Here is a 25,125-nt window from a genome sequence, read left to right as displayed (position 1 = left end):
TTGCTGACTCAGGATTCAGATCATCTTCCCACTCTAGGTAAAACCCTTCTCCTGAGTTACCTATTGCTAGTCGCAAAGGTTCTAGGAGTTGTACTCAGCATCCTATATCTCATGTTATCTCCTATAATTCTCTTTCTCCATCCTTTCGTGCTTTTGTCTCTTCCCTTTCTTCTGTTTGTATTCCCCAGAATTGGCAGGAAGCTCTTGCAGATGGAAAGTGGAAGGCAGCAATGATGGAAGAAATGAGATCCTTGTAAAAAAATGATACATGGGATCTTGTGGTTCTTCCTCCAAAGAAAAGACCAGTTGGATGTATGAGTGCTTGTGGACAGAAGGTTGATGGCACTATGGATCGATACAAGGCACGGTTGATGGCAAAGGGGTTCACTCAGACATTTGGGATTGACTACCAGGAGTCCATTGCACCTGGTGCTAAACTAAACACTGTTAGAGTGTTACTATCTTGTGCAGTAAATTTGGGATGGGATTTACAACAGTTGGATGTAAAGAATGCCTTCCTCCAGAGTAAGCTTGAAGAGGAGGTATATATGGACATTCCACCTGGGTTCGCATGTGACAAAACCAACGGCAAGGTATGTAAGTTGGAGCGTGCTTTATATGGGCTAAAGCAATCACCTCATGCCTGGTTTAGAAGATTTCATTGGGCTATGGTTTCTGTGGGATATAAGCAGAGTAATGCTAACCATACTTTGTTTATCAAAAGGAATAATGATAAAGTAACCATTCTCATAGTCTGTGTATGATATTGTGGTGACAGGGAATGATGTTGATGAGACCAACAAGTTGAAGACTTTCCTTGGCCGTGAATTTGAAATAAAGGATTTGGGAAAGCTGAAGTACTTTCTAGGGATAGAGGTTGCATGATCTTCAAAGGGCATCTTTTTTTCTCAAAGTATATTCTAGATCTATTATCTAAGACAGGGTTATTAGGGTGTCACTTTGCTGATACACCTATTGAGGCTACTACAAGACTCAAGGAAAAAGAGGGTGAATCGGTTGACAAAAGTTGTTACTAGCGGCTGGTAGGGAAACTTATTTGCCTCTGTCACACACGGCCAGATATAGCCATTGCCAGAGTTTGGTAATTCATGCATCCTTATTCTTCTCATATGGATGTTGTTCTTTATATTCTTCGTTATTTGAAGTCAGCCCCGGGAAAATGAATTTTCTTATCTCCTCATGACTATCTACGAGTTGAAGAGTATACTGATGCTGATTGGGCTGGATCCTCTGATAGAAAGTGTTAGAGTTTATGTATTAGGGATACTTTAGTCCATGTCTTTGTTATAAGTCACTAGAGTTGTAATTTTAACTTTATTTCTTTTTATCTTTTACCTCCCCAAGGAGGTCTTTGTAATTCCCTAAAGTGTTTTTTAGTAATATAAAGTAAATAGGTGTTAGGAAAATTCTCTCCTAACACACACGATTCCCTCATCCTCTCTTCTTCTCTTCTTCTGTTCTCTTCTCTTCTTCTTCTCCTTCTTGCTGTAAAGCTCTCCTCCATTACTAGAATCTGTTCACCTTTAAATCCTAACTTGGTATCAGAGCTAGGTTTGAGAGTCGACTAGGGTTCTAGCTACCTTGTATCCTTCTTTGGAACCCTAGAAAATGTAGAGGGTTCCAATAGGAGGTTATACTATGTAAAGAAATACACAAAAGTAATCTAATGAAGTTCTCTCATCATTAAGAAGGTCATACACAAGAAGTTTGAAGGAAGACATTGGGCAAGAAGGATTTAAAGGTGAATAGATTCTAGTAAGCCACAACCGATATTTGGGTGTTGGGGTTATCATAGGAAGCCCAAACATAGGCAAGATATCCAACAAACAAAGGGCAATACACTGCCCACCAAATCAGAAAGGTGTCTTGCACAAATGGGGATCACCGTGAGAGATTTAAATGTGATCATTGTGGAAAACTGGGACACACCAAGGACAGATGTTGGGACCTTCATGGGCAGCCCCCAGGTATGCGTGGTGGTTCATCTGGTGCTCGGGGTGGCAAGCGAGGGGGAGCTAGGGCTCACTCTGTGACATCTGAGACTGAGACATCTAGATCCCAGTCTGCTCTTGATTCTCTTTCACAGGATGATATTGTAGCCCTCCGCCGGTTGATGTCCCACATTGGTCATTCCTCTGCTAGTTCTACCCCTGGAGGGTCCACTGCTTCTGCCTCAACTCTGCAGGTCTCATCTGCCGCTCCTACTGCTCCCACTTGGATCATTGACTCCGGAGCCTCTGACCACATGACTGGTATGTCACAGTGTTATGATTCCTATTCCATTTGCTCTGGCCGGGACAAGGTAAGGGTTGCTGATGGTTCTCTTTCTTCTGTCTCTGGTAAGGGTAATGTGAGGGTTACTCCCTCTCTTTCTCTGGAGTCTGTTCTTCATGTCCCTGATTTTGCTACTAACCTATTATCAGTAAGTCACCTAACCAAATCCTTAAATTGTTGTGTCACTTTCTTTCCTTCCTATTGTCTTTTTCAGGATTTGGAGACAAAGAGGGTTATTGGAAGTGGGACTGAGAAAGGAGGACTGTACCTTCTTGAACCACGGTTACCTGATTCATCTACTGCTGTAGCTTATGTTTGTGGTCGGAGTAACCGTAGTACTTTGGAGTCTATAATGCTTTGGCATCAACGTTTGGGTCATCCCTCTTTTGTTGTTATGAGGAGACAGTTACCCCATTTGTTTACTTCTTTTCCTTCTTCTTATGTTTTTCAGTGTGAATCATGTATTTTTGCTAAACATTGTCGAACATCTTATCCTTATCATGGTACTAGATCAACAGTTCCTTTTTCTCTTGTTCATTCTAATGTTTGGGGACCTTCTCCCACTACTTCTTTGTCTGGTTTTCGTTACTTTGTTTCATTTGTGGATGACTATTCTAGATCCACTTGGACTGTTTTGTTGAAACAAAAAGTGATGTTTGTGATGCCTTCAAGAGTTTTTATAACTTTATCAGTACTCAGTTTGGTACTCGAATTCAAATTGTTAGGTCTGATAAGGGGGGTGAGTACATGTATGGGGGGCTCCAATAGTTCTTTACTGATAATGGCATTATCCACCAACTGGCATGTGTTGACACCCCTCAACAAAATGGGGTGACTGAGAGAAAACACTGCCACTTGTTGGAAATCATCAGGAGTCTTCTATTTGGTATGCATGTGCCTAAGATTTTTTGGTCTGATGTACTTCTTACTGCTACCTTCCTTATTAACCGGATGCCATCTCCACTCCTTGGCTCCAAATCTCCCTTGGCATTCCTTTCTCATCAATCCTCAGTCTTCTCCTTGCCTCCAAAAGTCTTTAGTTGTGTTTGTTATGTTCATGTCAACAAATCAGCCCGCATAAAGCTTGACCCCAAAGCTCTCAAGTGCATCTTCTTGGGCTACTCTGATTCAACCAAAGGGTATAAGTGTTACCATCCTCCTTCCCGAAGGCGACTTCTCTCCAAAGATGTCACCTTTTTTGAGTCTATTCCTTACTTTTCTTCTCCTCAGCATCCTCTTCAGAGGGAGAGTACTAGAAGTGAACAGGATGCTGATGTCATTCCTTTTTCTGTCTCCCTTACCTACCTCCACTTCCCCATTCCTATTTGATATTGGAAAATACAAAGAAGTGGATGTTGTTGAAGCTGATGGTGTTGTTGATACTGATGCTAGCAGTGGTGGTGATGCTAGCAGAAAAAAAGAATACAAGGGAATAAGATTCAAAGATGTTGTATTCATAAGAGGTGAATGCTTGTTGGAGGGAAAAGGAAAGCAACCCTGGTATGCATTGCAGGGAAAACAACCCTGCCAAAACCCCTCTTTGGATCCACATCCTCAGTCTCATCCTCCTCAGTCAAGTAATACTTCTCCTTCTGGATTAGATCTTCCCATTGCTATGAGAAAGGGGAAGAGAGCCTGTACTAACCCCATAGCCCAGTTTGTTTCCTATGACTTTATTTCTCCTACAGGTATTGCCTTTTCCACTGCCCTTGAGTCTTCTTCCATTCCCAAAAATGTCACAGAAGCCTTATCCAATCCAAAATGGATGCAAGCAATGTCTGAGGAAATGGTGGCCCTAGAGAAGAATAATACTTGGACACTGGTTGATCTTCCCAGGGGGAGAATTCCAGTTGGATGCAGATGGGTTTATACCATCAAGTACAGATCAGATGGTACAGTGGAAAGATATAAAGCTCGACTAGTTGCAAAGGGGTACAGTCAAGTGTATGGTATTAACTACCAAGAGACCTTTGCCCCTGTAGCCAAGCATAACTCAATCCAGGTTCTTCTGTCAGTAGCAGCCAATAAAGATTGGCTAATGTACCAATTAGATGTGAAGAATGCATTTCTTCATGGAGATTTAGCAGAAGAAGTATACATGCAGCCCCCTCCTGGTTTTAAGTGTCCCTCAGCTGAAGGGAAAATGTGTCTCTTGAAGAAAGCTCTCTATGGCCTCAAACAGTCTCCTAAGGCCTGGTTTGAGAGATTTAGGCAAGCCATCCGAAAGAATGGATATTACCAGAGTCAAGCTGACCACACTTTGTTTATCAGGAGAGGAAATGGTACAGTCACAGCTCTCATTGTTTATGTTGATGACATTGTAGTAACTGGGAATGATGTTGCTGAGATAAACAGATTGAAGTCTTATCTGGCTAAACAGTTTGAGATCAAAGACCTTGGACTCTTGAAATATTTCTTGGGTATTGAGGTATCTAGATCAAGGAAAGGAACTAACATATGCCAGAGGAAATTTGTATTGGACCTTTTGAAAGAGACAGGAATGTTGGGGTGTAAACCAGCAACCTCTCCAATTGATCCGAATCACAAGCTTGGTGATGAATGTGGTTCTCCTCTCATAGATGCAGGCAAGTATCAAAGATTAGTTGGGAAACTAATCTATCTCTCCTTAACTCGACCAGACATCACTTATGCAGTAGGAGTGCTGAGTCAGTTTATGCATTCTCCCAGGAGTGGACATCTGGATGCAGTGTATCGCATCATTAGGTACTTGAAATCCTGCCCAGGAAAGGGTCTTCTATTTGCCAGGCATGACCATTTGCAGATCGAAGGTTACACAGATGCTGATTGGGCTGGTTCAGTCTCTGACAGGAGATCTACTTCTGGATACTGCACTTTTGTGGGTGGTAATCTAGTTACCTAGAGGAGCAAGAAACAACCAGTTGTAGCTAGATCTAGCGCGGAGGCAGAGTTTAGAGCCATGGCTCATGGAATGTGTGAACTTATATGGCTAAAGAGACTACTTCAAGACTTGAGTTTTGACACAGAAGGACCAATGAGACTCTATTGTGACAACAAGGCTGCTATAAGTATTGCCCACAATCCGATTCAACATGATCAAACCAAACATATTGAGGTTGATCAGCTTTTCATCAAAGAGAAGCTGGATTCTGGTTGCATTTGTACTCCTTTTGTGAAGACAGGTGATCAAGTAGCGGATATCTTCACCAAGGGTCTCATCCCTGGCCTATTTAGTACCTTATTGTGCAAGCTGGGAATGTATGACATTTATTCTCCAGCTTGAGGGGGAGTGTTAGAGTTTATGTATTAGGGGTACTTTAGTCCATGTCTTTGTTACAAGTCACTAGAGTTGTAATTTTAACTTTTATTTCTTTTTATCTTTTATCTCCCCAAGGAGGTCTTTGTAATTCCCTAAAGTGTTTTTTAGTAATGTAAAGTAAGTAGGTGTTAGGAGAATTCACGATTCCCTCATCGTCTCTTCTTCTCTTCTTCTATTCTCTTCTCTTCTTCTTCTCCTTCTTGCTATAAAGCTCTCCTCCATTACAAGAATCTATTCACCTTTAAATCCTAACTGAAAGTTCATATCTGGTTATTACTTCTTTGTAAGTCAGTTCATTCATGATCCTTATTCCTCTCATGTGGATGTTGTTCTTTGTATTCTTCATTAATTGAAGTCAGCCCCGGGAAAAGGATCTCTCTTATCTCCTCATGACCGTTTACGAGTTGAAGCGTATAATGATGCTGATTGGTCTGGATCTTCTGATAGAAAGTCCATATCTGGTTATTGCTCCTTTGTAGGTGGAAATCTTGTCACTTGGCATAGCAAGAAACAGAATGTGGTAGGAAGGTCCAGTGCAGAAGCAGAATTTCATGCTATGGGCAAGGCATTTGTGAGTTGTTATGGCTTAGAGCTTTATTCATAGTTGTCAAGGCCTCTAGGCGACTCAAGGTGTTGGAGAGGGGTAGAATTCAAGGCGATACCAATTAGGTGACCAAGGCATCCAAGGCACCCAAGTCGGCCAAGGCGCCTGGACGTAGGGGTGTAAATGAATAGCCGAAATCTGTTTCCGTATCCGTGTCTGTATCCATTTAGCACTATCCGAATCCGTCCGAAAGCTAAACGGATGCGGATACGGATAGGTTATAGCTATCCGAAAAGCTATATTTACTATGGGTTTATTACAAGATCTTGGTATTCTTGTCCGTCTCCCTATGATGTTGTATTGTGACAACAAGGCTGCCATTAGCATTGCTCACAATCCGGTTCAGCATGATCGTACCAAGCATGTGGAGGTTGATAGGAATTTCATCAAAGAGAAGCTGGAAAGGACTGATCTGTGTTCCTTTTATGAAGTCTGCTGATCAACTGGCTGATATGTTCACTAAAGGGTTGAGTGGGAAAGTCTTTCATCCTATTTTAGTCAAGTTGGGCATGTTTGATATTTATGCTCCAACTTGAGGGGGAGTGTTAGAATAAGTGGGAGTATTTTGAACAAGGGTAGAATAGTAATTAGGGCTGTGATACTGTTCATGTGAACAGTGTTGCGTCAATTCTGTAATTTTTCTCTCCCCTCTTCTATTATAAATAAAAGGGCTTGGATGTTCATTAATAGATTCAAGCATTGAGCTTTATTCTTTCCTGTTAACAGGGATAAAACCAGTGTGAAAAAAATCAGATAACTCGATGAACCCAAACTGATATACAACTGTGGGAAAGAAGACAAATAAAAGAAATGATTGAAAAGAAGGATGTGATCAGGAATCACAATCAGTACCCAGCCTTGGAATCACCACTAATGGTTCCTGAAATCATCACCAGGGAGCCTATTTAATCACCACTCCTGCGGTCCTACTGCATCACCATAACTGGGAGCTCTAAATCACCACAGAACCGAAGGGCTGAACCAGACTTTTCATTAATCAAATCATTGTGTTACATAGCATATCAGAACACTAATTTGTATATAAACTAACTCGTCAACTTTCTATTCTTAACACAACTCACAAATTAAAAACTTTCCTAAATTCCTAAACTTGAGAACCAAGGAATTAAAAAATTAGAAACATTCTAGAGCTGCTGATAGAGTTTCTAAAACCAGATTCAACAGTTCTTTAACAAAACAGGAACAATTCAAATTAGTAACTCAATATGGACCCAATATAACCTAAATTTTATAGAAAAATACAAATGGAAAATATATACTAACACCCAATCCCGTAAAGGACTCAAATCCCTCATATGGGATTACAGAATTGACTCTTTACACTAGAAAACCCCAAAATACTTGGCCCATGGTCCATGTAACCCATTCGAGACTTAAAATTGAGTCTAGTCAGAACGAACCGACTTTGAATCACAAGTTCTTCCTCTTCTTTCTTCTGCTGGAATTCTGCATCAACTCTCCCCAGCGTGGAAAAAAAAAAACCTCGACCACAAGTTTTGTAGTGATACCGAATCAAACCTGCACGATCAGTTCTTCAATTTGAAGTGAAATTCAGAGACCGTTGATGGCTCTGCAGTCACTCCATAGCTCTGATATCAATTAATGCTGTGCTAAGCTCAAACCGGTATAGAATTGGCCCTTCACAATAGAAAACCTAAAACATACTTGGTCCATGGCCCATATAATCCATTCGAGAATTAAAATTGAATATAATCAGAACTAGACCAACTCTGAACCATTGGTTCTTCTTCCTCTTCTTTCTTTTGCTGGAATTCTGCATCTTCCTCTTTCCCAAAACCCGAATCTTCTCTTCTGCTCTCCCTCTTTCTGCCTTCCAATCCATCCTTCTCTCTCTCTCACTATGTGTGTGTGTGTGCCTACTTCCAATTGCTGACTGTGATACAGCCACAGCTTCGGCGAAGAGGACTCGAAGGGGTGTCCTGAATGCGGATGCCATGTGGAGGGCTGTGGAAGGGTGCGTCGGGGTGTTGCACGTGGAATCGCACTGCACTGTGGAAGATCCAAAGGATCCGCCATTGGAGATGGTGCTGCTAAACTTGAGATAGTAGATTTCATTCTTACTCTTGCTATCTGCTTTTTTTTCTCTCATTCCTTTGTCATTGCATGCGAGGAAAGAAATCAGAGTTAGAGCTAGGGTTAGGGCTATTTGGGCTGTTATTAGGGTTTGCAGGAATGGACGGAGGTGGTGGTGGTTCTATGCCTTTGCCTCGTCATGGCTATCAACTAAAGTCGATGCAGTCGGCAGAAGATGATGGGTAGGGGAACAGAGGGAGGTTGCAATAGGAGAAACCTGGTAGGATTTTCTTCCTCCAAAATTCCCGTAGGAGAGAGGAACCTTTTACTCTTGGGGTGTGGTGTCAATTTCTACTGGTTACCTTGACTGATATTGAGAACTTGGTTGCTGTGTTGTCATTTGATTCCTCTGCTATTCAGGCTTGTTTATCTGTTCCCCTGATTACATATTGTTCTCGGTTTTGGGGCCTTGCAGACCGATTAGATAAACGGCCGAGTTTCAGTCTTGGCGTCATTTGTGCAGGACCGGTTGAGGCCTGACCGAGATCGATCGGTCGACACCCCTATTTACGGCAGTCTAGACAACCTTACCTTAATATGCCATGAAGGAAATTTTAATCATAACATTACGTAAGTTATAAATTTTTAAGTGTGAACCGCAGGGTGTATTAAGGCGTCCTTATCAATGGATTTTGAAGTGTGACCTGTAGAAGCAGATCAGAATTTGAAAATGCAGCAGTAACAATGCAGTTTAGACCCTCCTTATGTACTGAAGCAAAGCAACTGCAAACTATATTGCTCAGAACATGCCTTTACAATCTTTATTCATAGTCTTGTCCCTAGCTTGCTAAATTGACTGAACTCCAAATTTAGGTACTTTCCCAAATTCTTTTAGACTTGAATACCTGTAAACAGAAACTAGGAACTCCTAAAAACTACTTGGCCTGTTGATAGAAACTAATCTAGGAATTCTAGAGGCTCAACAAATAGAAACTAAAACTAAAATCCCATATAAAACCGACTATGCCATCATATGGGCTTACAGAACTGGCCATTACAACAGAAAACCAGATAATGATTTGCCCATGACCCATATAACCCCAAGTGGGCTTTTATTCTAGACTCGATCAAATCTACAACCTTTGCCTGCATCAAGCATCATAAGATAGAACATCGCAATTTTTTTTATGCAATAGCGACCCCTGTCTGACCTTGTAGTGAATTGACTTTTTGTGTAGGTGTATTCTGCAATCTTGAAAGGAATGAGAATGGCTCCTTTCGAGTAAAAATATCTGCAAATGCTACAAAGACTGTGGCAGAGTTAAGAAAGCCATTGGAGCAGCTCATGAAAGGGACAGCAATAAACCACGCTAGTCTCACTCCAAGCATATTGCAACTTCTCTTCAGTAAAGATGGCATTGCAGTCATTAAGTCAATTCAGCAAGAGACGGGGACATATATCCTTTATGATAGGCAGAACATGAATGTTAAGATCTTTGGGTTGCAGGAAAAAATTGCTGTTGCTGAGCGGAGATTGGTTCAATCCCTTTTAAGCCTCCATGAAAATAAGCTATTGGAAATTCGCCTGCGGGGAGAGGAGCTGCCACACAACCTGATGATAGCACTGGTTGAGAAGTTTGGGCCAGACCTACATGGGCTCAAGGATAAAGTACCTGGGGCTGGGTTCATGCTTAATACTCGCCGTCATGTCATAGTTGTACGAGGGAACAAGGAATTAAAGCAAAAAGTAGAGGAGATTATTTATGAATTTACGAAGTCTCTAAGTGATAATTCGCCATCTGAGCAGCCGAAAGGAGAAGGTACCTGCCCCATTTGCTTGTGTGAGGTGGACGACTGTTACCAGCTTCAAGGCTGTGCTCACTTGTTTTGCCGGTCTTGCTTGGTGGAGCAGTGTGACTCTGCAATTAAAAGCCACAATGGATTTCCACTGTGCTGCACCCTCGAGGGGTGTGGAACACCCATTTTTCTTACAGATTTGAAGAGTCTGTTGCCAAGTGAGAAGTTGGAAGATCTATTCAGGGCCTCTTTGGGGGCATATGTGATAGGTAGTGGTGGTACCTACAGGTTTTGTCCATCACCGGACTGCCCTTCAGTTTATCGAGTGGCAGATCCTGGATCGACTGGTGAGCCATATTCTTGTGGAGCCTGCTTCGTGGAGACATGCACTAGGTGTCACTTGGAATACCATCAGTATGTGTCATGTGAGATGTACAAGGAGTTCAAGAATGATCCAGATTTGTCACTTAAGGAATGGCGCAAAGGGAAGGAACAAGTCAAGGGCTGCCCTGCCTGTGGATACACGATAGAGAAGGTGGAGGGATGCAATCACATTGAGTGCAAGTGTGGGAGGCATATATGCTGGGTGTGTTTGGATTTCTTTGATACCAGTGAACAATGCTATGAACACCTGCAGTCTATACACCAAGCTATACAATGAGAGGACTAAATTACCACGTTTTACACCCTATCCCCTAGTGTAAATATGTATCTCTTGTAAATAACACAATCCATCTTTGGGTTTGGTTCTACACATATAATAGATATATATATATATGCAACTACATTTTGCCTTCTAGTACTTCATCAACTTGCTGCCACTTTTGCTCACATTGCACTCTCACCCTCTTTTTATTTCGAGATAGGAATGGGCTTGTAACCCTCCTTTTGAAAAAAAAAAAGGTGGCCATTAGAACTATTAAGGAAGTATGGGGGGAATTAGAGACCATGAAATTACTGCCCCGCCCCCGGGAAATAAAAAATCTTACCCATGTTGATGCCCTTCTGTGAACTCTCATTGTGCTGGGGCCACGTGACTAGGCAGCATTTTTCTACCTATAAAATTAAATCAAAACTAAAATGGCAGTGTTCTCTTGCCTATAAAATTAAATCAAAACTAAAATGGAAACATTTATAATCAGTGCCAATATGATTGTGTTTTTAAATCTAGTTATTAAATTAAATTTAGGGAAAATTACAAGATTAGCTATTTTTGGGGTTTCATTTACAAAACTGTCCACCCTATGTTTGAGTTGACAAAAATAGACAAAAACAAGTTTAGTTGTACAAAACTAGGCAAAACAGTGACTCTCCTTCCTTCCTCGGTAGTTCCCCTTTGAAAAAATCTCTTTTTGTTTTTTTTCTGTTACTTGGGGTAGCAGAGAATGGCGGTGGCTGGGACAAGGGTAGGGTTGCAGGGAACGGAGGATGCTTGGGCGAGAAGGCAATGACAGGGGTAAAAATTTCTAAAAAAGTAAGTGTGGGAGGGAGAGACACTATTTTGTCCAGTTTTGTAAACCTTAACTTGTTTTTGTCTATTTTTATTAACTCAAACATAGGGTGGACAGTTTTGTAAATGAAAACCCAAAAGTAGCTAATCATGTAATTTTCCCTTAAATTTATGTATGTTTCCAGAGAGCGGTAGCCTATGCTGGTAGGAAACACCCAATGAGTACCCCGGGAAAGGAATCATTTCATGGACAGATAGGTCATTTCAGGGGGAGAGAGAGGGAGAGGAGAGCACTAGTGAAGGCTACGCTCTTAGAGACATGAATCATTTTCCTTTAATTAATTTTTCTTTTACTTGGCAACCAAATCTCTTGGATTTGAAAAGAAAAATAAAAACTATATTAGAAAGGTATAATTATTAAATGTAGTGAGAGCTCTAATTAGATTATGCAATCATGATTATATAAATTTTTTTTAAACAAATTTCACTTTCTTGGTGAACAAGTGCCTAGTTCACTTGGTAGCATGTGGTGTGTGTATGCCCATTGCTACAAGGAGGTCCTGGTTCACACCTCCCCTCCCACCATTGAATAGGATAAACTAGGACCTATCTAAAAAAAAAATCATGCAAACATTTCATTGGTACACTCTCAGCAGCTTAAATGAGTAACGGAAGTAACAAAAATTACAGAAGATGCTATTTTGCAGTTTATATTCATCTTCAATTGATGGTCTATTGATAATTTTACTAAAACTTTATATAGAGTTTGAGCAAATTTCCTTGCTTACTTAGGATTAAAATCTGGCCATTGAGATGTATCTAATTTTACCAAAAAAAAAAAAAAAAAGATGTATGTAAGGTCGATTATTACATGCACTAACAAATGTGATTCGCCTTGACCGAGTTTCACAAGGCTGAGTCACCAGGTTTTTCTGATAGATGAGTCGAGTCAAAACCTGATTTTTCAACTATGGTAAAGATTAAAAAAAATGTTTTTAAAAATTGAAAGTTTTAATACAGTATTAAAGGGTTAAAAAGAATTTTAAAAAATTAAAAATCATTTAATGCAATATTTTATTACAATTTTATATGAAATGATAGAATTACCCTTCTTGAAAAAACTGCATTAAATGTTTTTTTTTTTTGGTAGAAGCATTAAATGTTTTTTTGAGAACAAAGATAAGTAACAGTTAGATGAAAGTGCCAAGCGATAAATACACCTATAGACATAAAACCTCTTTTGCTGAATCTGTTTTAACAACTGACACAGAACCGGTAAACATTAACACCCGCAAGGATGACTTGCACAAATATGGGTTAGCAACTGGAAGCACTTACCTCGACTTGACCCATATACCTTTCAAAGACTATTCCTTTTCAATAAAAATTTCTGTTTCTACCAAAATAAACAATAAAAATTTCTGTAGCCAAAAAGCATGCCAAGACTAGCAAATCCCAAAAACAGGGCCAAAGCCATGAACCATGGTTTCCATCCACCCATATCGTCTTCTTTCCTGGCCTCTACTTTCCTTCTTTTCTGTGTGTAATAGCATCCTCCATGACATAATTGCTGTTGTTGAAACTGTTGCTTCTGCGATCGCAACAAGACCACTTCAAGGTCAAGCAGTCTCACCCACTGTCTATGAGCGAATAATCTCAGAGACTCCTCCTGAAGTTTATTAGTCAAACGGTCCCTCTCCTCAGCCAGTAGAATGGCTTTCTTTTCTGCTTCCCTGGCCCTTATTTGGGATAGCTTCAACGCTTTCAATAGGGCTAGCTTCTCATCATGTTGGAGGGAGCTTTGGCCCATAGGGAAGAGCTTGAGTGGCGGAGGGAGATCACAGTTCTGCATTAGACCCTTAACCATCTCTTTCTCCTCTTCTTCTGCCACACAAAACTTTTGAATCCAATCGTGATCATGGAAGCCTCTGGGGATAGATGATTGTGAAAACAAACTCCATTGCTTGAACCCATTAATCTTTTTCTCTTGAGGACCGTTTGAGTTGTGTTTCTCATTGAAATCTGCCATCCAGCGTCGGGTTGGGCTTAATGGGTTCATCATCTATGTATCTTTTTATCTTTGTTGGAACCAAAATTTCAGGAATGAAAAACTGAAATGAATCAAGAGAAAGGAATGGAATGGGAAGCAAGTGTATTAAAAACCAAAGAAATATAATGGTGGGTTTTTTTTTTTGGTCTTGTTTAATCCTTGTCTTCATCAGATGATTTGAGAAGAAAATCAGTTTGTGCCGTTCAAGGAAGAGACTAAAGGGGTTAGGTAAGAAAGGGAATCCGTTGCTCGCTTGCCTGTCACTCCAATAAAATACTCTATATATCCGTCAAATGTGTGGCTGTGTTAGATTCCCAATCAAGGAACTTCACTTTGGAAAAAAAATATATAGAGAGAGAGAGAGAGAAACAGAGTGAAGGGGATTGCTTCACTGTGAATTTGTTATCCATGTTTTTCACTCATTTTATTCAATATTTTGAGGGTAGATATAGTAATTACACATACCACCAACATTTCACCAAATCTCTACCCAACTCTCCTCACCTCTGGCTCATGCTCCCTCCCTTTTCCCCTTCCACGGTTGCCTTGGTACAGAGTATGTATTTCTCCCCTCCCCCGCTCTGTCATCCCTGCAGCACCACCTCTTCCCTACCTTGCCCCATCCCTTGCCACCAAACTTGGGAGAGGAGAGGAAGTAATTGTTCCAAAACCCACCCTGCACTCTCTCTCTCAAAATGGTGGTGGTTGGGGAGTTGAGGGTACACACACCAAGGTCATGTTGTGTATAAAATGGCCTTGGTGTGTGCACCCTCAACTCCCCAACCACCACCATATGCCCTCCTCTCCCGGCAGTGGCACTATTGGCCACCCAAACCACAATCGAACAATCAACCGATATTAGGATTAAGGAGAGGAACTATTGCGCTGTGAACTCTTGACCCTTGCCTATCGCAACCTCTGTTGCCTTCCTCTGCCTGCCAAATACCACTATATTTCTTGCAGTCGAAGCTATGGGGGCTCACGCTGGTCTTCCAATGCTGGTGAGGTGATGGGGAAGATACTTATCTCCCTCCATGATTCTTTTATGGTGAATTTACAAATTCCATCCATCCACCTTAACTGACTCATCCAATTTAAAATGGTAACTGAAAATAGTGAAGTGAACTACTTCACTCTCCATAGTGATATATAGGAGGACCCATATATATATGGAGAAAAGTTTTCTGTGGGGGAGTGTACCGCCCAAGCCTAGACACAGTGGGGGGCACAATGACTACTCCGCCCATGGTGAAAGGCGAAAATCCCACCCTCCGTGCCATGGGCCACACTCCTCCACAGAGAATGCCCACCCTTCTCTTTTGTGTACCCAGTGCACAAGGCTCCACCCTATATATATATATATATATATATATATATATATATGTATTATGGGCAAGAGACCACGGTGTGTACGTGTAGCGCTTCGGACATGGGGGCCAATGAGAGCGCATGCATGGGCATCAAACATTAATGTTTTTTTTTTTTTTCATGGGGGTAGGGTAGTACTATCATGCGCTCATTTGGGCGCAAGAACCACGTGACCAAGTAGCATTCTTTTTTCCATATATTATTTGGGTAAAGGCTGGGCACACGGGCATTGTGCCCAGCCTAGGTCTGTCTCTCCCAACCCTATTGAAATGATCCATTTGCCCTGCCATCCCACCCTCTCCATTGGGCACAGCCTCTAGCTCTAGGAAAGCTAGCTGCATGCCCAACCCTCTCCCATATTATTTTCACTAGTCTCACCAAATAACTAAGGGTTGACAATATCATTTCTAAGTTCTAGTAACATCATTGTTTTCTTGGCTCGGCACTTTTTATTGTAGTTAACAAAACAAAACAAAACATTTCCTCCACAACCTATTTGTTAGGTTCCTACCTGACCATACAAAGTATCTCAAAAAAATTTTGAGTTTGGAATCTTTGGTTAAACACCTGACCTGAAAATGAAATTGTAAGGTAAAAAGTTCAATCGAGGGTGGGGGGCAGTCCAATTCAGGTGGGGTGAAAATACTTGCCAAATGACCAATCCAGGTGTGACTACCATATATCATTGATCAGATTTGAGAAAATGGAAAAATACATCCCCTAATGCTTCTAAGATAGGTGGATCGTGAACAACATTTTCCATGGTAACAGTAGAAAGGAACCCAGTGGATCAAATCCTTGGCAGTACCTGTAAACCACTTTTATCAAACAAAAAGTACAAACAAATGGTTTTACTCTCTAACTTTATAATGTATTCAATTTTTGTAAGTAAATGATAAACAAGTTGCATGCTTTAATCCTAGGAAGTGGATTAGCATTTAATATAAGTTTTTTTTTTCTGTGTTGCTCACTTGCTCTCCTTAGTTTTGGCAATTGTTTATGGGTACCAAATCAATTCAGAATATGTTTTATCACTCCAAAACTTTGCTAAGCTCTCAAGAATTCAACACTAGTACTCTTACCAAATAGACTGAAACTGGGTATTATAAGTCTAATGGTCAATTGGGTAATAAGAAAGTGTGAGAGCCATGCAACTTTTGAAGTGTGAAGTAGTAGAGCAGATATGGCTTGATAAACCATCTGGGAAGAGAAAGAGGGAAATGGGAAATGCTGTTTGCCCTTAATAGATGCATACTCATATTTCCTCAGGTGTGTTTGGTATCCCTCCTCCATCACCATTCACTTGGGTTGACGTTTCTTCAGCCTGAGAAGATTCCACTTCTGATCCTTCTTTCAAACTTCTTTTGCTGAGGCTCAAACGCACCGGTCTATCCATCAGTTTCTGCAGAAGTACCAACTCTTTAGAGACACTTATCTAGACTTAAAAAAACACCCAAAGAGAAACCAAAACTTCAGAAAAAAATGAATCAATCAGAAGAACTTAAAAAGAATTCAATTACCTTTCCATTAAATGCAGAAACAGCAGCCTCTGCCTCTTCCTTGGAACCGAAGGCAACAAATCCATAACCAGTTGGCCGTCTCGGATTACTCTTATATATAACCTCGACGGTGACAAGATTATAGTTTCCGGAACTAAAGAACTCTCTAAGATCTCTAGACCTGACTTTCTGGGACAAATTCCCAACAAAAACATTATGCTTTACCACTGGCTCTGGTCTCACCGAAGGTTTTTTCTTCAATGATCTTGAATAGTTTACTTTTATCACTCGTCCCTCAAATTCCTACATTGGATAAAGAGGAATTAGATCTTGAAATTTCAAAATCGAAATTTGGAAAAAAAGGGAAAGATTAAAGCAGAGCAAACCCATCAAATTGTAGGATCGAATTGATATGCTTACATAATTGTCGAGATTAGTGAGAGCTGTAATAGCTTCGTCCGGTGAGCCCATTGTGATAAAAGCTAATCCTCTATTTCTGGTCTTGTCATGCATTGAGAGCTAAATAAAGCAAACAACAAACCAAGAAGAAAACAATTCAGCAAAGGGGGGGAAAAAAAGATGAAGAAAATGGCAAATGTTGAAACGGAGAGGAGGAAATTTCATGTCCTCACCTCGACATCTATGACAGTTCCATATTTCTGGAATAGATTTCGGATATCATTGGAAGTGCATGTTCAGGGTATGTTCTGAGCAATCAATCTCGTTCGGGTTTCATTATCTGTTCCTGCTTCAGTCGTTATGGTAGTAGAAGACAAAGGCTGCCCTTGAATTGCAGAGGAGGAGATATGAAAGACAACAAAGCTGCTGCTGCTTCTTCTTCTTCTTCTACTTATGGTTTCTGTTGTGAAAGGAAGAATGTCTGAAACAGGAGAGACTAAGGAGGTAGGGAAGAAGAGAAACGAAGACAACTTGATCTGACAAAATCTATGCAGTGTGAGCTTCGTTGGAAAATGTTGTTCGGCCGAAAGCGTCGATGGAAGCTGGAGAAAACGAAGCGCCATACTCATAATCACCACCGCAGTGTTCTCTGTTTGTTCGTTTCGTCGGAGTTTGAGAGAGAGAGAGTGGATAAGGCGCAGATTTTCTTCGAATTTGATTTAGGGTTGGGAGGGAGTGCAGGGAATCTTCACGTACGTGAGCGTATGTGAACGATTCACAGCCGTTCAGATAGAATCTATTCTGTGGGAATGATTCATCTGAAAGGTTGTGAGTTGTTCACGTACGATCACATACGTGGACATTCACCCTCCTCGCTGGGGGTAGAAAGTAGAAACAGAGAAAATACCTTCAGCTACAGTTATGTGACTTATGTTTGGAGCTGGCCGATCCGGAGCTAGTCCTAGGCCCCTGGCCCAGTTCTGAGGGCGATCTGGCTCTTCTCAGCCTTGAAGGATTTAATTCTCAAAATCAACAAACACACATTTTCGGTATTTTCGCCCCCTATTGGATGGAACTGAGGAAATTGACGGGTAGATAAATTGAGGGGATAAAGATCCCACCTTTTCGGCCCATTGTGTCTGTCACTCTCTTCTCTTTTGAAATGACCCCTGCCTTTCTCAGTTTCTTGTTTGATATCTCATCCCATGCTTCCATTGGTGCCACTTGCTAGTTTACCGCTCATAGGCGGTGTGCCTATCCCTCTCCTAATTTTTTTAAGCAAGAAAAAATGAAATAGTATTACTTACATGACAAGTACAAGGAGGGACTCTTCAGAGGTGGAGTACAAAAGACAAACAAACATGGAAAATTGTGGAGAAAGGGGAAACACAAATACTTGTAGGAATATGGCTTCATGACGATGTTGATGAAGAGAACCCCTCTTTAGTTAGATTAAGATGCAAGAGGAAGAAGGAGATGCACAAAAATACTTGTAGGAAGTTGATGCCGATTGGAGATAAGAGGAACAATTCCCAAATTATGTTAGCTACGGTCAAGTTTCTTAAGATAGATAGAATAGGGGGCACAATGACCACCCTGTCCCCCTGAGTGGCAGGCCCATGTGCCTAGGCGCAGCCTGCGCTGTGGCACAGATAACATTCTCCCAACAAAATAATATATGAAAATTAAAAAGAGGAAAAAAATAAGAAGAGAACACATTTTGAAACCCTAGTTCATTGTACATGTGTCCATCTCTTTTGATTGTCAACATGTTCGAAACAGAAAATTAAGAAGAGGAAAAGAAGAAGAAGAGAAAAAACATACATACATGATCAAAGAGACAATAGCCTTACTAAAAATAGAAATTTTCATAGCACAAAAATTATTAGATTCATGTATTCATCGATGAACATGGCTCTGATACTCGGCGGAAGCGATTTGATACAATATCTAGTACAAAATTTTTATGGCCAATGATCTCGATGAACACATGCAATAACAAATCCTAATAGGATTTGTTAGGTTAATTAGAACACACAAGTGGTCTGCTCATCCAAAAGCATGTAGCACAATGTCATGATCTTCGTCGACTGCACCACCTCCAATGGCGAAAGCCCTTTCTTGAAGAGTAAGAAGACTCTTCTTCTCTCTTCATTTTTCTTTTCTTTTTGTGTTGTGCAATAATGTTCAGTACAATTAGGGTTCAATGAAACTTCTTTTAAATAGAAAAAACTAAGTTAAGAGATTACAATTTAATGGACTAAATCGCTCCAAGTGGTGTAATCCTAAAGAGTAACCATTAAGTTGTCTTTAATTACGCTAAAGAACGACATTCAAAATGTGTAACTTGAAAATCCCCAATGAGAGAAATTTTCATTATAATTTCTCTCCCACATCACTAACACCCGCAATGGATATAGTAAAACAAGGAATAAAATCACCTCCATGTAATAAATCCATTGTACATAAATATGATAATATCAAGACATGTGACTGGGTACAAAAACATTTGAAAACACTTTTCAAATATATTTTATTTAATATAATAAAATAATCTATATTTTGCAAATACTTTACAAAACAATTACCAAGCCTTGGATTTCGACTTGTCACAATTTGACAACTCTCTAACTTGGATGTTCTCGCTAAACAAGTAGTTTATCGAGTTGTATCGAATAATTCACCCACTAATTTTCAATTGAACACATTAGGGTTTCACAATTTACTTTTGTTGATGTTTTCTTTGGAAACCACATTCTCTTTATTGTTGGTAGGCACAATTGACTCTATGCCTTTCTTCAACTCATGCTCTACGACTGACTCTATGTCTTTCTCCACCTCATGCTCTACCTCTTCCACCTGCATATGCAAAAGCTAAAGTTTTACTACTAGACCATAAATGTAAAAAGTAAGTTGCAACTAGCTAGTTTTTGTGTGTACATTTAGTAAGACTTTGAAAGGCATGTGAGGCTTAGATTGTGAAACATAAAATTAGGGAAACGATCCCCATGATATCAGAGTAGGAATTCATTTTCATGCCTTGTCACATAATGAGCCATGGAGCCACACTAACACACACACACACTCTCTCTCTCTCTCTCCTCAGACAAAATGTGGGTGCCCTACTGAACGAATCCAACTCTCAGCCTCTCATTCCCACTCTTGCGTTGTAAGAAACCTCTATCCTAAAATATATTAAGGTTTACACTTTAAACCTTAGTCATATAAGGCACACATCTCACACCATGCATGCAAATTTGATAATATTTTTCAAGAACCAGCTTTTCCCTTGGTCATTAATTTCATTTAAGTTTTAAAATTTATGGTAAAAATTCAACTTCGGTTCTCAAACTAAAATTATATGGGATTATACTATTATAGTAGAATATTTTGTTTTATTTCATGTTAAAAAATAAATTCAAATGGTTGTTGGAGGGATTTTTTATTAGATCTTCCACATACTGGCATGACACTAGGCCAAATATATTTCTGAGGTATACAAATCAATTTATAGATACATATTAATTATTTGTAAAAATATATAAATATTCATTAAAAATTAGACCAAAATATTTAATTGAAAATGAAGTAGATATCTAAAAATCTTCATTTCAATCAACATCCTTGAAAGCAAAACTTGCAATTAAGCTCCCCCTCCCCCAAAATTTTTTTTTACTCCAAAAAGGAAACTCGACTCCAAAGTCCAAGTCTTGTATGGAGGTCACGTCTTCTTCTAAAGATATTTTCACCCTTTTTTTCGTCTTGTGTTTATTTTTTGTTGTGGGTTCTTACAATGAAAGTGTGAGAAATCATAACCACACTAATAGTTATTTTTTGTCTCGCGAAATGCTTAATGGAGTCTAAAATCTCTAGATATATTTTCCATATGATTATTTAATCATAGGTTAAATTTTCAGAATAATTTGATGTCTCAATGTCGTAATAATTTTTAAAAAATCATAAAAAAAAAACAAGTATTTTTTTATTTAAAATGGACTCCGCTCCTGTCCAGTATCCTGCCTGGGCTGCATGTGCAGCGCCGGACACAGTGAGACATAAAAAGACCGCCTCACACCTGTCCGAACGCCTTGCCAAACAAGGGTGAGACGATCTTTTCATGCCTCATCGAATCTGATGCTGCACATGCAGCCCGGGCAGGGTGATGGACAGAATCTTTTTGAGGATTGAGACCATAGTTTATCCAATTAGCTTCTCATCTGTTCCATGATTAGAATGACAACATGTCCATGTGTCAAAACAAGTTATTCATGTGGTTATGTAGTTCGTAAGAATCATGATGTGAGACCAACTCATTCCCCCAAGGAAAGTCGACTCTGTATTGTTTGGTGTTTTTTAATAAAAAAACGAACCTTAAAATCATTTAATGAACATAGCACCGCACCATAATAGACTATCCGTGCAAAATGTTTGATTAAAAACTTGGGTGTGCTCCATGCTTCTCCTTTTTTTTTTTTAAATAATAAATAAAAACAAATCCAACCAACTTGTTAAAAACCGGAAAAAAGAAAAAATGGAAATAGTTTTCGTCTAGGAGTGTAGCCTACGCTAGTGGACTTTTATCCGCTGCAATTACAGCAGGGCTGCTATGCGTATCATGCGGTGCAACAGCGGTCATGTGTGCACAGTGGGGGTTGCTGAGCACACATGGCCGCTGCTGCACCGCACGATGTGCATAGCATCGCTGCAATTACAGCAGCGGATAAAAATTCCTACACCAATACTCTCATGTGTCTATTTGTCTCCTCCTCAAAAGAAACGGGTAGAAGTGTCTTTTCATATGGAGAGGAGAGAGATAAGACTCATGGGATTGCTGGCGTAGGCCACACTCTGAGACAGAGTTCTTTTTCCCCCCAAAAAAAGAAAAAATTTCTAAGGCATGAAGTAAGAAATAGTGAACTTAATGGTACCTTTTGAATGATCTCTTCTGCTACTTCTGCATCCTTAGCTGCTTGTTTTGCTATTTCTTCAACAATACGGATTGCATCACTAACCTTTCCTCCTTTTGCAATCTCATCTTCAATCTTATCAGCTACCTTCTCCACTCCCTCTGCCACCTTCTCCACAACATCTGCTACTGTTTCAGCCTCTTCTAGAGCCTCATCCACCTCTCCTACACAACAAAAATTAATTTTCAATACCACCAGATTAATTCTTTTTAATTTCCAGATCTCATTGAGAAAAACAATGGGTACGTTTCTTGATCCTTACTTTTAATTGGTAATAAATATTTCCATTTTTGCTTGCAGAAGGGTAAAATTGCCATTATCAATACCCCCAAAACATAGCTTTTCCTGAATGATATATATGATCATGAACTGTAAATTAAAATCAGAATCTAAAGAGAGATTAAGAAAAAAATAATATTTGTAGAAGATGATTTAATTACCAAGGACTTGAAGGTGGAATGGGTGGTAGTGGAGCACAGTAGACAGCCATATCCCTACAAGAAGTTGTTTAGAGATTAAGAAGCTAATCTTGATTAATGAAACTAATAAGGATTATTAATAACGGGTTTCAAAGAAAATTACATATTTGCACTGCTTTTACTCTCTGAGCCAGGTCTGATGATGCTGAGCAGCAACAGCCCTCGATTATTAGCCGGGAAACGACATCCATTCTTAGATTTAGAAGTAGAAATTGCTAAAAGCCGATGTGAAGATTGCGATCTGCTGTGATTGCTGCTGAGAGGACGAGGAGGGCAGCTCAAGAACTCATAAGAAATGATCGATCTAATAAAGGTAGACATATATGGCATATGATGAGAAGCGTCGTAGATGATTGATTAATTGATGCTAAAAACACAGTAATGAAAACTCCTCAAATCATCTCCAATTGAAAAATCAAGAACAGAGGTTTTGTAAGATTTTTTAATGACTAAAGAGGAGGAGGAAAGAAGAACATTTTTGGTCTAAGTACTAATATTGTTTTGTTACGCCTTCTCAGTTTTGATTCTTTCCTTTCACAGGGAATGGTAATGGTTTCCGTAGATGATAAGAGAGGGACTGGAACATTCAAATTCCTGCAAGAATGAATAGAGAAGAAGAAACAGAAACAGAGAGTTGGATAAATTCTTGAGAGAAAGTTCCTGATTTTATTACTGAGAGAAACTCTTTGGGATATTCAAGGAAGAACGCGTTTTAGGCTTAACTAAATAATTGGCTTTCCCTTGTTGATGACTAATACCGAATGTGGTCCCTTAAATTTCTTTGTATTGTATTGATCTATAGAGTAGAAAAATCAAAAAAAAAATTTGTTTGTTTTTGGTAGAAGCAAAATCAAAATTTTCACATACTCTAATATTCTGTAGCTGCTGAGAACAATACATATAAATAGCTCAAGAAATAAACCAAAAGAAACCCCAAATCTCAAGTCCTACTAGTGCTAATCTAACGGGTGAGATTAAAAACTTAAAAGACAATGGAAAGAGAATCGATCTCTCAACGTTGGATAAAGCATCTTTCACGTGTCGAACTTAACCCCAAACTGTACCGCATAATTCAACGAAATAATTAAAGAAGATTTTAATCCAAAGCAAGCAGGGTAACCCTAACCGATTACGGGTTATTCCTTTGCACATTATTTGCTAAATAAAAAGACAAAATTAGGAAGGGTTGCCTGTCCTTCTTTGGCAAATGTGGTGATGATCCTCCATTTAAGATCCTTTCAAAGAAAAATGGCCAGCTGTGTGTGATGTGTACCTAAATTCCCAAAAAAGAAAAGTGCCAAAGCAAGAGACCGGTTGGAGTTGGGAACAACTCCCCACATCACTATCATCTTACATGGATTTCATCGTTCATAGAGTGTGAGTCCGGTGCACTAGAAGTGGATCCCACATGCTATGGACAGTAAGATCCATGTGGGATGCAACCCCATGTGGGTAGAGAATCCAAACTCGATCGGTTGAAATTGGGATCAACTCTCCACAAGAAATTCATCTTACATGGATTTCATCGTCCATAGAATGTGAGTCCCGTGCACTAGAGGGGATAGAGGTGGATCCCAAATCCTCCATGTGCGTGACCCCCCATGTGGGTAGAGAATCCAAATTCGATCGATTGAGGAGGAAAGGAGGGATTCTCTTGCTATCAGTTTCAGCCTTCTAAAACACCGAGTCGGCCTCCGCTAGGGGCGTGGGAACGGAGGTGAGAATCTTAGACGAGCTGGCCCTGGGCTTGGGCTGCTGATGTGGACCAAGTTGAGCTCGGATTGGCTCGGCTGTCCGGTCCATCTCCCTGGCCTTCTTGGTGGCGCAGGCCTGAATACATGCTGATCTCCATAGGGCGTGCTCCTTTAGCCCCCAATGCTTCAACAAGTTGTTCTGAGATTGCATCATCCACAAGATATATACCAAATCACCTGGCACTAAATTTTTTATGAACCTTTTGTTAGCGTAAGTGTCTACTATTGTGCTAAGCTTCAGCGAAGGATTTTAAACTTGGGATCCGAAGAGGAATCGGGTTGGAATGAGCCATTTGATCGATCCGATAAAGATATTTTTAACAGTTGCTTCAGCCCAAATGCATATCCATGAAGAAAGAAATAAAGCTTAGGACTAAGTTTCCCTCCACCCATAAAGGATGACGGATCACCCATCATCCTAAGGTTTTAATATGTTCCAAAATAACCTTTCGATACCCATTCCAAGCCTCTCCCACTCCTTGGTGAATGGGATCCCATTCACCATAGGTGGAGAGAAACTCGATCCTTTTTATAATGTACTATATAAAGGTTTGAAAAAAATGCATAAGAACCAAGAAACAATCTTTTGGCGTTTTGTGTAAATGGCTGAAATTATCAATAAGTAACTTCAATATTGAAATGGGTGCTCAAATTTAATAAAACATCTACCTATCATGTATTGGCATATTCTCTTATATTTTCATAGTTTTATTTCCTTATTTGACGGACACTATTTTAGCTGAAACGTACCATGCAAGCAAGGATTTTTGGAATCTGCTTAACCTAAATTTCAGCGCTTTATTCAGTCTATCATGTGGCAAGAAGTCTTATAAATTTTAAAAAATATTTTTCTTTGTTTTTTTTTTAAATATTTCTTCATAATTTGTAGTTGACATGACATAGTTATGTCATGAGATGTGGATTGGCCAAATTCTGAGAGGTGTTGGATTGGCCAAAAATTGGATACATAAACAAATAAATGACTATATAATCAATTTCATAAGGTATATCCCCCCAGAAAGATTAGGCTTATTGTATTTACATTGGGGTAAAAGAAAAATCCAAAAGGGAAAAAGAAAAATCTAGAACAAGCATATATATAGGACTGTG

General features: G+C 39.8%; 4 protein-coding genes across 4 annotated transcripts in view; 1 reads left to right on the top strand and 3 right to left on the bottom strand.

Moving 5' to 3' along the window:
• LOC122657898 (ATP-dependent RNA helicase DEAH11, chloroplastic-like) overlaps window positions 1-10,777 on the top strand; it is a 50,470-nt gene extending 39,693 nt beyond the window's left edge. The window contains exon 4 of the mRNA XM_043852694.1: window positions 9,491-10,777. Coding sequence (XP_043708629.1) covers window positions 9,491-10,710 — 1,220 coding nt within the window. The 3' untranslated portion in view covers window positions 10,711-10,777. The remainder of the gene's footprint in view (window positions 1-9,490) is intronic.
• A 2,118-nt stretch (window positions 10,778-12,895) lies between these two features.
• LOC122659083 lies at window positions 12,896-13,528 on the bottom strand. The gene has a single exon (XM_043854235.1). It carries the CDS (start codon window positions 13,526-13,528, stop codon window positions 12,896-12,898), a length of 633 nt encoding a protein of 210 aa, XP_043710170.1.
• Window positions 13,529-16,110: 2,582 nt separating this feature from the next.
• On the bottom strand, window positions 16,111-17,499 carry LOC122657899 (RNA-binding protein CP33, chloroplastic). Its single transcript, XM_043852695.1, is given in 4 exon segments — window positions 16,111-16,319; window positions 16,438-16,719; window positions 16,837-16,935; window positions 17,049-17,499. Coding segments are annotated over 4 exon segments (924 nt in total). The 5' UTR covers window positions 17,445-17,499; the 3' UTR covers window positions 16,111-16,172.
• Window positions 17,500-19,530: 2,031 nt separating this feature from the next.
• Window positions 19,531-22,176, bottom strand: LOC122659082. The gene is made up of 3 exons (XM_043854234.1): window positions 22,045-22,176; window positions 21,744-21,946; window positions 19,531-19,674 (listed from the first exon to the last, which is right to left on the bottom strand). Exons 1-3 carry the CDS (start codon window positions 22,097-22,099, stop codon window positions 19,531-19,533), a joined length of 402 nt encoding a protein of 133 aa, XP_043710169.1. The 5' UTR covers window positions 22,100-22,176.
• Between the last annotated feature and the right edge of the window lie 2,949 nt (window positions 22,177-25,125).

Source organism: Telopea speciosissima, chromosome 4, assembly GCF_018873765.1.
Source record: "Telopea speciosissima isolate NSW1024214 ecotype Mountain lineage chromosome 4, Tspe_v1, whole genome shotgun sequence".
NCBI classification, from domain to species: domain Eukaryota; kingdom Viridiplantae; phylum Streptophyta; class Magnoliopsida; order Proteales; family Proteaceae; genus Telopea; species Telopea speciosissima.
This window is presented reverse-complemented; position numbering and strand designations above follow the sequence as displayed.